General features: G+C 36.9%; 4 protein-coding genes and 1 long non-coding RNA gene across 6 annotated transcripts; 2 read left to right on the plus strand and 3 right to left on the minus strand.

Annotated features, from left to right (window-relative positions):
- Positions 1–2,164: 2,164 nt before the first annotated feature.
- On the plus strand, positions 2,165–3,319 carry LOC106343360 (photosystem I reaction center subunit VI-1, chloroplastic). Its single transcript, XM_013782540.1, has 3 exons — positions 2,165–2,400; positions 2,810–2,936; positions 3,023–3,319. Exons 1-3 carry the CDS (start codon positions 2,270–2,272, stop codon positions 3,200–3,202), a joined length of 438 nt encoding a protein of 145 aa, XP_013637994.1. The 5' UTR covers positions 2,165–2,269; the 3' UTR covers positions 3,203–3,319.
- On the minus strand, positions 3,231–5,642 carry LOC106343359 (rop guanine nucleotide exchange factor 13-like). Its single transcript, XM_013782539.1, is given in 5 exon segments — positions 3,231–3,759; positions 3,847–4,176; positions 4,478–4,750; positions 4,824–4,898; positions 4,980–5,642. Coding segments are annotated over 5 exon segments (1,746 nt in total). The 3' UTR covers positions 3,231–3,354.
- Positions 5,643–6,290: 648 nt separating this feature from the next.
- Positions 6,291–7,021, minus strand: LOC106343361 (dynein light chain 1, cytoplasmic). Of its 2 annotated transcripts, none has more exons than XM_013782542.1 (3): positions 6,845–7,021; positions 6,601–6,738; positions 6,291–6,509 (listed from the first exon to the last, which is right to left on the minus strand). In XM_013782542.1, the coding sequence occupies exons 2-3, from the start codon at positions 6,736–6,738 to the stop codon at positions 6,366–6,368; spliced, it is 282 nt and encodes a 93-aa protein (XP_013637996.1). In that variant the 5' UTR covers positions 6,845–7,021; the 3' UTR covers positions 6,291–6,365. The 2 variants fall into 2 exon arrangements, with proteins under 2 accessions (XP_013637996.1, XP_013637995.1); XM_013782541.1 differs by having other exon boundaries at positions 6,601–6,744.
- Positions 7,022–7,775: 754 nt separating this feature from the next.
- On the minus strand, positions 7,776–9,022 carry LOC106293744. The gene is made up of 3 exons (XR_001260623.1): positions 8,767–9,022; positions 8,394–8,488; positions 7,776–8,008 (listed from the first exon to the last, which is right to left on the minus strand). It is a non-coding gene; the product is annotated as an uncharacterized LOC106293744 (long non-coding RNA).
- A 605-nt stretch (positions 9,023–9,627) lies between these two features.
- On the plus strand, positions 9,628–11,399 carry LOC106293578. The gene is made up of 3 exons (XM_013729258.1): positions 9,628–10,495; positions 10,610–10,795; positions 10,981–11,399. Exons 1-3 carry the CDS (start codon positions 10,073–10,075, stop codon positions 11,257–11,259), a joined length of 888 nt encoding a protein of 295 aa, XP_013584712.1. The 5' UTR covers positions 9,628–10,072; the 3' UTR covers positions 11,260–11,399.
- The last annotated feature ends 1,779 nt before the right edge of the window (positions 11,400–13,178 follow it).

Consider the following 13,178-nt stretch of genomic DNA (forward strand, 5'->3'; position numbering starts at 1 on the left):
AGTGTCACGGGACTTGGCTTGTTGTGGAGTTGTGTAAGTGTCACGGGTCTTGGCTTGTAGTTGTATGCTAGTTGTATGCTGTCTTGTATCACGAACTTTGGGTGTCTTGTATGTTGTCTATATATGACTTGTATGATGTCTATATATCTACTCCAAACTCAGCTTCTTTTCGAATTGTAACAACACCAAACTCTTTCTTCTCTCTTTCTCCACAACACCGAAACCATCTTATCGCATTCTTCTCTCTTTTCTCCACAACACCTAAATTATCTTCTCGCATTCTTCTCTCTTTTCTCCCAAACACCAACAACAAATTCTCAAGTCTCTCTTAAACAAACTCTCAACTCTCTAAATATTTCTTTTAAAAAAACTCTCACGTCTCCATATTTCTTAAAAAATACTCTCGCGTCTCCATATTTCTTAAACAAACTCATCTTCTCTCTTCATAAAACTCTTTAGTCACCATATATGGCTTCTTCTTCTCAAAACACTTTGGATGAATCTTTTGATGATACATTTGATGAGCTCTTTGATCAACATTTTGATCAAGCCTTTGAGAATTTAACCATTTATGGTAATCAAGAAGAACGAAGAAAAAAAAGAAAAAAATGAACTTATATCGAAAGAAATCGTGAAGAAGGGCATATTCGTTTATGGAATGATTATTTCTGTGAAACTCCAACGTATCCTGATAATTTCTTCCGACGTCGTTTTAGAATGAACAAGCCATTGTTCATGCAAATTGTTGATCGACTCTCCAACGAAGTTCAGTATTTTAGGGAAAAGAAAGATGGTCTCAGAAGGAATAGTCTCTCTCCCCTTCAAAAGTGTACCGCATCAATTCGTGTCTTGGCGTATGGTTCTGCAGCTGATACGGTCGACGAATACCTCCGGCTCGGTGAAACAACCACTCAGTTATGTGTGGAAAATTTTGTGGACGGAATAATATATTTGTTCGGCGATGAGTACTTAAGAAGACCAACACCGGCTGATATTCAACGTCTACTTGATGTTGGAGAGCATCGTGGATTTTCCGGGATGATAGGAAGCATCGATTGTATGCATTGGGAGTAGAAGAATTGTCACATCGCTTGGAAATGGCAATATTCTCGTGGTTCGGGTAAACCAACAATCGTGTTAGAGGCCGTTGCTTCATACGATATTTGGATATGACATGCATTTTTTGGACCTCCAGGTACATTAAATGATATCAATGTTCTTGATCGCTCACATGTTTTTGATGACATAATAAAAGGTCAAGCTCCAAATGTCACTTTCTCCGTCAATGGAAGAGAGTATCATATGGCTTACTATCTCACCGATGGTATTTACCCGAAATGGACAGCTTTTATCCAATCTATTCCACTACCACAAGGGCCGAAAGCAGTTTTATTTGCTCAACGTCAAGAAGCTGTCCGAAAAGATGTCGAGCGTGCTTTTGGAGTCTTGCAAGCTCGCTTTGCTATTGCTAAAAATCCAACGTTGTTTTCGGATAAAGTCAAAATTGGAAAGATTATTAGAGCATGTATCATACTCCATAATATGATAGTAGAAGACGAACGAGATGGATACACTCAATATGATATTTCAGAGTTCCAACAAGGAGAAGACACCGGAACTTCACATATGGATCTCACGTATTCTACAAATATCCTTATAAATGTCACCAATATGATGGGTGTTCGGACTAGAATTCGTGATAGGCAAATGCATCAACAACTCAAAGATGATTTGGTTAAACATGTATGGCTTAAATTTAGACGTGATGAAGACAACAACTGATCTCGGATGTATCTTTCAATTTGTTATCGTTTTTTTTTACTTATCTTTGTTTTGAAGTTTTATATTTAAATTTATGTTTAAAATGTTTTCTTTTCTAATATTGCAATTTAATAAATAAAATCTTTAAAAAAATAATAATAAATAAAATCTTTTTTTTAAGAACTCCTAAATAAGAAACTTGCAATGGAGGCGCTAATTGTACGGGTTTCTTAGTCAGGTCTCTTAATCTCATTTTAACTAATTAAAAGTACTATAAATTCTTTAGAGACCCAAATAGGGGTTTCTGGGTTAAAGATGCTCTTGGAAAAAGATAGCATTATCTTAATAGTTTCCACGTGGCATTTCCTAACTGGCACAAGAAAATCTCCAGGAGGAGTTCTCAGTTTGCCACGTCAGACGGAGATCAGAACCCACTCATTTAGTCTAAAGTCTATCTCTTCAAACAAATTCCAAATCACCCAACAACAGAAAATAGTGATCAAAGCTCATGGCGTCTCTTGCAACCGTCGCCGCCGTGAAACCATCCGTGGCCGTAAAAGGCCTTGGCGGAAGCTCACTCGCCGGAGCTAAGCTCTCCTTCAAGCCTTCCCGCCTAAGCATCAAACCCAAATCCATCCGGTAAACAGACCTCTTTATTCATCTACTAACTTAGGTTAAAATGCTACTGAAAACTACAATACAGATTTGCAATTTACGTTTATAGTTTATAACTTCATATATGAAGACCAAGTGTCTATGACATAAATAAATACTGATGAAAATGCTAAAGAACGATACATGATTGGCCAGACTAAATGGAACTAAGAGAGAATGATAGAACTTAGTTATTATCCTTGGACCTTGGCTAGACGACATAGACCATGCTTTATGTCTCATTTGAAAATATGGGACTGATTATTCTTTAGCTATTAGTTGAACTTCGGTCCTAATACAGTACTCTGGTCAATAAAAATAATATATAAATTTGATTGGCATTTTCATCTCTTGTGTGATCAACTAGTCTGAGGTTGTTCTTCATCTTTGCTAGGTCTGGTGGTGTGGTGGCTAAGTATGGAGACAAAAGTGTCTACTTTGACTTAGAAGATTTGGGAAACACAACAGGTCAATGGGATCTATACGGCTCTGATGCTCCTTCTCCTTACAACCCTCTTCAGGTTTATTAATCTCATAACCCTAAACATATTTTTATACTTTAAAACAATATTGTGAAAAGATTCTTTTATTCTCTGCTAACTTGTAGAGCAAGTTCTTTGAGACATTCGCTGCACCATTCACAAAGAGAGGACTGCTCCTCAAGTTCTTGATCCTCGGAGGAGGATCTTTGCTTACTTATGTCAGCGCTTCCTCCACCGGAGATGTTCTTCCCATCAAGAGAGGTCCTCAGGAGAAGCCTAAGCTCGGTCCTCGCGGCAAGCTCTGATTTAGATTCATGCATATTTGTTACCTTCTTTCCCTCTTTAAATCCCATAAACATTTCTCAATATTACAATCTCTTCAAATGATTTTTGATTTATGTATATTATGTTTCTCTGTTACATCTCCTTCCCTAATTTTACAAAATAAATATTCTTCTTAAGAGTATTGACCTTCTCTTGGACTCCTTGTGGTTCCAAGAGATTCAAGATATGAGGTACTCTTCTTGTTGTTAGCCATGATCATGGTTGACACTCTGGTTAGCAGTTTCTTGCCTGAATCTTTGAGTGGTGCATCGTTCTTGTCTTCCATATTCCATTGCATTACCTCTGACAGTGAGATGGTAGCCTTCTGTTGTATCGGTCTCTCCTTTAAAAGACAAAAGTTTCTTTCTTCCTGCTTCTTAGGACTCTCTGTCTCCACTATATATCTCTTACAAAGCAAGCTTTCAGGGTCCTGAGTTAGCTGATCAGCCACAAGGACATCTTCTATTCTTGACAGTACCGTGTGCGCCAAGCTTTCAAGAACTCTTGAATAACTCTCCATTATAGCTAATCCTATATCCTACAAAAAAAATAGTTTGTTTAAGACAGAACATAATCAAGTTAACTCCTAAAATGTGATTTTAGTACATGTGTTTTGATTGATTACTTTGTTGAATTGTATCTTGCTGATGTCAAGTGTGGATTGAGAGATTCCTGGGAATCTTAGTTTGATAAGAAGCAAAATGGTTTCTGCTCTTTCTTCTAGCAGTTGTCTCTTCTCCATACTCAGATTAGTACTAAATGGAGATGAGGACTTGTTGTTGTCTTTCTGTACTATCTTTCTCTTCCATATCACAACCGAAGCTTCAATTTTGTCCTGAAGATCAAGAATCTTGTGCTCAGATGATAAGTCCATTTCAAGAAGGAACTTCTCTACATCAAACATGTCTAACGTTATCATTCTATAGATCATGTCTCCAAGACTAGCTTTCCCATTCTGTAAAGACAAACCAAATAAATGAAGCCATTGACAAGTATATAAAATCAAAAGGGTTTTCAAAATTTTAATATTAAAAAAAAAAAAAACAAGTGAGAGACTGATCAAAAATATTTTAATTGAGAACTTTCCAGAGAGCCCCATTTACTGTTGTGTATATTTTTTGTTGGTGCTATTTTTTCTTTTTCTTTTTAATTTTAGTTTTAGTTATTTGATAAAATGATAATAATAATTATTTAGATACTCAACTTAAGAACTCAACCAATGAAGTTGCTCTTAGTGTGTTTAGTTTTTTTTATACCTTAGGAAGTGAGTCTATGTAGCTCTCAGGGATCTCCATTTGAGACAAAACTTCGGCGTTTATGGCCAATGCTGATTTAAGCACTTGGCTCACACATTCTCTCTGACTCAGTAGAAACCTTTTGGACTTTTCGGATAAGCCATTAGGTGGAACTTTCACTGTTGGTAGCCACCATTTATCTGCGTTCCTGGTTGAGTTACTGTTTAAATGTTCAGGAGAATCGGTTGTGATGTAATAGAACTCATCCTGGTCCTTGAACTTATCAAGACAATCCTACAAAATAGCAACCTTTGATCTTGTTGATGCAGATGCAATGAAGCAGATTCTAAGTATATATTTGACTTACTGTGAGCATCACATCAAGTTTCTTAAGAGCAGGGATGTTGGAGACAAGATCTGTTCTCTGTCTTGTAGTCATTACCTACAGCAAGAACATCCAAATTCAGACACACAGAAACTAGAACGTCAAGAAACTAAGAGAAGGGAACATGTTTTCAGAAACCTCAATGGAAGAACCATCTTTGTTTGTTTGTTGTGTTGGAGAGAATTCAACTATATGATCAGTAACAGAGAGAAGCCATCCTATTTCTCTTCTCCACCGTTCTTTTCTATCCTCTGACATTGGCTCTAAACGCCGTTGCTCTCCAAACGCTGATGCTGAAAGATTTGTGACTGCGTTTGATAATGCCAGTGCTGATGAAACACCTTTGCCTCCTCCTGACATGTCTTCTCCTAGAAGCAGTTTCGAAAACCTTTCCTTCATCTGTTCCCTTTCTGAAACATAAATAGATATATGATCATAGTGTTAACGTAAGTCGCAAGAAATCTCTCATTATAGTCTTAGCTTGTGACCCAAGAAACCTAAAAAGTCATTTTGAAACATTGAAACAGATGTTGTTTTCTTGCCTGCCTCTTCCTGTAATTCTTCACCGGTTGCTTCACATGTCTGAGGCGGTCGAATAGGTAACATTGGTAGGAAGCTCGAGACTGCAGTTGTTTTGAAAACAGTGTCATCATCAATGTCTGGATCTTCACTTCTCAAGGCAGAACTAGAGTTCCATCTCTTGACGTTCCTGGAAGATGAGTTTTTCTCCTTCATGTTCTCGAAATCGTACAATCCAACTTTGTAGCTTTCTTTGTCTTCTCTCTCAACCGCTTTCACCATTTCCATAATTTTCTTAAATCTAAGGAGAGGTTCTCTGTTTTTGAATCCCTCTGTTTTCTCCTCTTGAAACAAAGAGGAGTTTTTAGGCGGGAGAGACATAAATAAAGAGGTAAGAACAGAGCAGAAGAGCTCTTTGATGATGTTGTTGTAGAGAATTAAGAGAACAAACTAATGAAACTTGTGGTAAATAATAATACTCAATAGTATGGCAAATCCAGAATAGGCTTCTTTTTTCTCTCTTTGCCTCATTAGATTGCTAACTAACTAACTAACCGATTGATTTATCATTACAGTTATTATATAAACAAATTTAGGATTGAAGGTTATATTTTAAGATGATGTGTGTTTAAACATTTTTAGTTTACTATTTATAAACTTTAAACACAAACGCAGACATTGATGCCCTTTTTCAAGAATGATTATGCATATGGTTTCCAAAATGTTATGCTGTATACAGTATAGCTTTGCATCATTGCATGTCGTATTTATAAGTATTATAATTTTAGCTAGTTCTAAAATTAGTTCAATTTTCATACTCTATGTTAAATTATTTTAATATGTTCTATACTTTTCTTGACTAATCGCAAAATTCATATTATACAGATACATATGATCTCACAATTTATTGGAAAAAACATTATCTATTTTACAAACATGAAAAGAGAGAACCAAAAAAAAAACACAGCTTCCTACACAAAAACAAACATGGGTGTTATTAAGAAACTAAAGAGTGGCTCCTTTGAAGATGAGGAATTTGAGGGTTCCCAAATGGAAATAGATGAAAGTTCCTTTAGAATGTGTGAAGAAACACCCAAAGTTTGATCCCACCACGCATTGCCAACCACTTCCATATCTCTCATCAAACTCCTGCTTTTTGACCAAAAGAAAATTAGCCAGAGAAGAAGAAACAAGACTCTACAAAAACCTTCCTCAGGGAACTAAAAAAGATATATATAACCTTCTTGATGTGAGCAGCGATAGGTTGACAGTCAGATAGATCAAAAAGATCGAGAGATTGAGAAGCAATGTTCAATGCTTTCATTTGCATCTTCACTGGCATATCTGTGTCTTCCACCTTTGCTTTCCCTTCCAGCATCTTTAGCTAAACAAATTAGTCAAAGAGATTCCTTAAATATCACAAGAACTAATCTTTTGATGATAACTCGTAAAGGAGATTTAAGAACAAGTGAATCGTACGTCACCTTTTCCGACAGGTTTTAACTTTTTAAGAGAATCTTCACATGTTCTGTCGTTTTATCTTCCTGTGTTTAAGTAACTGTCTTACCTAAGTACCTTACTGCTTGCGTAATCTTTTGTCTTTTCTTTTTTCCCTCTCTTATCTTTAACATATCTTTTGTGACAATCTTTTTGTTACTACTCTGAGAGATAAATAGTAATCGTGAGAATCATAAATGGACCGGTTCTGATAAGAATAAAAAGAAAATACAAAGAGCTTGCAGTAAGAAAAATAGGGTTTGATGAGTCATCAGAGTTGTAGTAGAGATTTCTCTGACGTGTGTCCACGTCGTTTTCAGACCTCTATTGATAGGAGATGGATAGGCTCATATCTCAATTTATTCCCATCTGGAATGTTGTTGAAGCTGTGACCTTTAGCTTCAGAATGATCTCTCTCATTTTCGGTTTGCAGCTAAATGGGCCGAGAGAAAAAGAAACTTAGATTTTAGGGCTCATGGTATCGGCTCAAGAAAATCATTTTGGAGGAAAGATTAGTATTTAATCAAGAAGTCAAGTACCATCAATTTTATTTGATCAAAACAAAGTATAGTCAAGTACCATCAATTTTATTTATCAATAGTTGTTTCAAGTTTTTAATGTTACAAAAAATCAAAATTTCAGCCCTTTTTTCAAAAAAAAAAGAATAAAAATTTCCATAGTTTCTTCAAAAAAAATCGTACGAAGTATTTGTATAGGATTTGACTATTTCTGTAGGTGAAATGACTTCTTCCAACGATATGAATTTTCTGCACGTTGAACGTAGCAAGAGCAAGTCCATCCATTAGAACCTCATAAGGGTTTTTATGATTAAATTATTAGTTAATAAAGTGATTTGAGAAGTTAAAAATTTTTATTAATGCAAATAAATTTTTCCTCTTCCAACTGGAGAATTTCATAAGGGTTCTTAAATATTTTCTTTTTCTTCAAGATTTTCTTGATTCGTCCATTGTACATAATAAATCAAGATTTCGTCTGGAAACTTCCAGAAGAAAGAAAAGCTCAGTGCTTGGCGTCTTCTTCTTCGCAGAACTTGGAGTACTTGTTAGAATCCATCACAACTTCTCTACCTCGCCTGCATCACTCAACTCCACCTTTATGATCCATCCATCTTCATACGGGCTCCTGTTCACCTGTTAATTCCAATAAAACAATCTCAGATAAAAGACCACACAATCAAGAATTTATAAGTTCATGATGTTGAACAATCATATCAGCAACCTGTAGATTAACCATAATCTGTATTAGTTTACCTGTAAATCAAAATTCTAAAAGTTTATGTCTTTCACATCAGCTAACAATTTCCAATACACATTACCCATGAATTCAAGAAGACAATTACATCATACAAAACGTCACAGAATCAAACCACTAAGCAATGAATGTCACCAAGGAATCATTTTTTTTAGTCATTTGTATCAAATGAAACAAGTAACCAAGCAAAAAAAGACTCCCAAACCATTTTAATTAGACAATCTCAATGCAGTTGTATTGATTGTGGTTCAAAAGAGTACTCACCAGTCCAGGGGACTCGGACAGAACCTCATTAACTTCCACCACCTTACCAGAGACCGGAGAATTGATATCACTGGTAGCTTTCACACTCTCAACCACTATAAACACAAATTTAACAAAACAAGTAACGTTAGATGGCAAAAGATTCAAACTTTCAAAAAGAAATGGTCTTAGAACATCGTTTCAGACAGAACGTAGTTCAACAACAAAACGTCAAAACCACTCATGCATCAGGGTACTCATCGTACAAACCCTTTGATCATATATCACGAACAACCCAATGATCAATACTTTCGATAAAAAAACAATCTCAGATTCAATCATCTGATAGAGAAACCGAATAGAACGAAACAGCAGGAGATAGAGAGATTCTCACCTGACGCAAACCCTCGTTGGGCGACGGAGATCCTTAGGTGAGAAGCAACCCTAGAAGCCTGCAACTCTAAAAATGCCCAATTAAGAGGAGGTTCTGCATTTTTTTTTTTTTATCTTCTTCCATTTATATTTTTTTGTTTAAAAGTTAAAACTTTGGTTAGGAAATTCCCAATGGAGATGGTCTAAGTTCGGAATACAATGAATGTATCGCTTTGCTTTTTTTCTATAAAGAATGTGTCGCTTTTTTGTACATGCATAAATATCAAATCTTACAACAATCAATAATATAAAATCATCAGAACTTTTATTAAAAGAATCTTTTTATCTTCAAGTGTAAAGGTAACTAATACGTTTGACCAAAAATCAGGTTTGGTCTCCCTTGGCAACAAATATATTGTAAATATACAAATCCCATACTCATTTTTTGTTTTGTTTTGTTTTTGCCAATAACAAAGTTAGAAAAACACATTACATATTCTGAAAACACTTGTCATCCGCCAATCACCAAACTTATCCAATCATCATGACTTAGCGACTGTGTCTTTGCTTTCAGCCTAGTGATAGTGAATGCCATCATAGAGAAGTGGAGATGAGCACCATCAATGCATCCTGACTGAATGCATCAACATTATAACTCATTTTTTGGTGTGAACATTATAACTCATTTTCCATAAATACACACATAAATAATAATTAACACATTACAAACAATACAAAAATTAAGGACGTACTTTATGAAGTAAGGTTTTGCAGGCAGCGCACTAATAATTTAACTTCTATTTTTATATAAAGACACCTCCCTAAAAGTTAACCAACCTTATTTCCATATTAATCAAAAGTTCAAAACGGACGGACGATATAAACTCTTAAGAGTTAAGACTAATTAATTATTCCATGATACCTTTACAGCTCACAGATGTAGAACAACTAACAAACGAGAACTCGACAAGTAAGCTCAATCCACCAACACTCAGTTGCTCATTCACTCCCAAGTCCCAAACCTAAACCAAACAGGTTCGGATATCCGTCTGGACTCAGCCGCGGTAATACCTCAACCACAAGAAACTGGTCACCATCTCACTCTTAGTTGATTTCTTGTCAAAAAAAAATCAAAACTATCTTCCATGTTCTGTCTTTATTTCCACGTAACAAAATGTCTTTAAAACACCACATTTCTCCTCTTTTTTTTAAACACCATATTTCTCTTTTTTTTCTTTTAAACTATGTTCTTGATGAGAAAGTTTTGAGTTTCCTCTCTCACGTTACCTTGCTGATGATCCACCAGGTCAAGATATAAGTAAACCAAGATGTCCGACATGACAAGTCTAGCGGCTTCGCCTTCACGATCTTCAAAACGCGCCATGTACTACGTGCAAAGTCCTTCACGTGACTCCTACACGTCAGTTACACAGCCTAGCACAATGATGGACTCTCCCACACACGATTCATCCTCCTTGGGCCGCCACTCTCGTAACTCATCAGAGAGTAGATTCTCCGGGATATCCCGATCATCATCATCAGACAGAAAAAACATCAAAAAGTGCCGATCTAACGAGAAAGAATATGAGACTATACTTGAAGAAGGTTCGTATGAAGAAATGGACGATGTGACGTCTATAAGGAGGTCTCAGGCCCTACTTGCCGTTTTCATTTTTATAACTCTCTTCGCCGTCTGTTGCTTAATCACGTGGGGAGCTAGTAGACCTTACAAGGCTCAAATCTCTGTTCAGGTACTAATAATAATTGTTTTTATTTCTTTAAAAACCTTTAATATATATTGGTATAGGCCACTTTTTTTGTTTCTTTTGAAAATGTTTGGTTAGTGATGGTTGAATGTGATGCAGACATTCGAACTACGCAACTTCTATGTTGGTCAAGGATCAGATTTCTATGGCATGCATACCAAGTTGCTGACTTTGAATGGAACATTAAGAATTGGTATATACAATCCTGCCCCAACATTTGGTTTTCATGTTAGTTCCACACCAGTCAGTCTCTTCTATTACCAACTCCCTATCGCCACCGGTCAGGTAATTATTTTGTTTGTAGTTAAAGAATTTTTATGTGTTTAATCACACACGTAAAACTTGACCAAAATATTAATCTTGGGTCAACGGATCGGTCATGTACTATTCAGCAGGGCGGCTTATATATGAACTTCATGCTGTAACTATATTTTTTAAGGCTTTGGTATGACAAAATTTCTCATTAGCAGTTGAAGGAACATTATCAACAGAAAAAGAGTTTTTATACGGAAGCAGTGGTTATAGAAGGAAGAAGGATCCCACTATACGGCGCTGGAGCAAGCCTAGAGGCCACGGAGAGAGGCGGAAAGATTCCGGTGAATCTGAGATTTGAAGTCAAAACAAGAGGAGATGTGGTCGGAAGATTGGTTACAATACGGCAAACAAAGAGAATCTCATGCTCATTTGTCATCGATGTTGCCATAAATAAGCGCATGCCGATCAATAAGAGTGATTGCAGCTATTCATGATCAATCTCATGCTCATTTGTAATCGAGTGATGTGTAATAATAAGAGGTTTGTCTTGAATAAATAAATGTTAAATGTAGTCAAACTAAAAAGTCAAAAGTAAAAAAAAAACAGATTAAATCTTTATCTACTTTCGTATTAACGATCTGAAGCCTGAAGCCATCACTTCTAATATGTTTAGATAATGTTATATAAGAGCCTCGGGTTGGAGACTCGATCTAAACTTAAGTTGTAGCTTAAGATCCTAGTGCTTGTGAACAAGAGATCGCGTAAGCAAGATGGCGGACGTGACAAGGGCTCCACGAACGAAGGACTTTGGATCTACATCCATCCAATGTCCGATGTTGACTTCGACAAACTACACAGTTTGGTCGATGAAGATGAAGGTTCTATTACGTGTTCATAAAGTGTGGGACACGATCGAACCCAGTTCAGATGATCAAAAGAAGAATGATGTTGCGATAACTCTTTTATTTCAATTTTTTCCCGAGACTTTGATTCTCCAGATGGGAGAACAAACCGCATCAAAAAAGATCTGGAACACCATCAAGTCACGACACCTTGGAGCTGATCATGTAAGGGAGGCGAGACTTCAGACGTTGATGACGGAGTTTGATAGGTTGAAGATGGATGATTCAGATACGGTCGATGACTTCGCGGGGAAGATATCATGTATATCATCCAAAGCAACCTCATTGGGAGAGAACATATAGAAGAATCCAAGATGGTCAAGAAGTTCTTGAAGAGTACATCCAGATCTTAGCATCGCTTGAGCAAGTCCTAGATCTCAACTCGACGAGTTTCGAGGATATAGTTGGAAGGCTTAAAGCGTACGAGGAGCGTGTAGGAGAAGAAACTCAGAAAGAAGACCAAGGGAAGCTTACGTTTTCGAACAATGAAGAGCATAGTCAGAGGGGCTATGAGAATTCTCGTGGTAGAGGAAGAGGACAGAACGGTAGAGGCAGAAGTCGAGTTAGGTCCCACAACCAAAACCGTTCATCACACACCGAAGATAACAACTCGAAGAAGAATCATTCAAAGCTGATATGTTGGAGATGTGACTACGCAACTGTCTGTCCCGAGAAGACAAAGAAAAATCAAGAAACCAACCTAAACGAGACAGAAGAGGACGATGCACGCTATGTACACGAGGTGGTGTTTTTGAACGAAGATAAGGTGATTCCGAAGAATCTTGATATCGACAAAGGCAGTGCAAGTGTCTGGTATTTGGATAATGGAGCGAGCAATCACATGACGGGAAACAAGGAGTTCATTTCGAGTTTAAATCTCAACACCAAAGGGAAGGTGAAGTTTGGTGATGGATCGTGTGTTGACATTGTAGGAAAGGGTGTGGTTACCTTTGTCTGCAAGACTGAAGAGAAAAAGGCACTCAAAGACATATACTACATACCCGATCTGAATCACAATATATTGAGTCTTGGGCAAGCAACATAGAGCGGATGTGAGGTTAACATGAAAGATGTCTACTTAGCGCTCACAGATTCGCATAGAAGGTTGCTAGTTCGTGTGAAAAGATCTCCAAACCTTCTTTACAAGACCCCTATGGAGATAAGCTACCCAGAGTGTTTGCATGTCAGGGACGAAGATGCTACATGGAGGGGGCATGCTCGACTAGGACATATAAGCTATGGAGTGATGAACAACATGGTAAGGAAGGAGATGGTCGTAGGAATGTCGTGTGTAACACACGAAGAAAGCGTGTGTGATGCATGTCTCGTAGGGAAGCAGATCAGACAGTCCCGACCAAAGCCATGTTTCGTGCGACAAAGCCATTAGAGTTATTGCATAGAGACGTTTTGATCATAGGCATCTATGTTGCAATAACTCTTATTAGCTTTAGAAACTACTCCAAACTAAAGCTTTCAATGTTTTACTCTTAGATCTTATCTCAATCTTCTGG

This window comes from Brassica oleracea, chromosome C5 (assembly GCF_000695525.1).
Source record: "Brassica oleracea var. oleracea cultivar TO1000 chromosome C5, BOL, whole genome shotgun sequence".
Lineage (NCBI taxonomy): Eukaryota > Viridiplantae > Streptophyta > Magnoliopsida > Brassicales > Brassicaceae > Brassica > Brassica oleracea.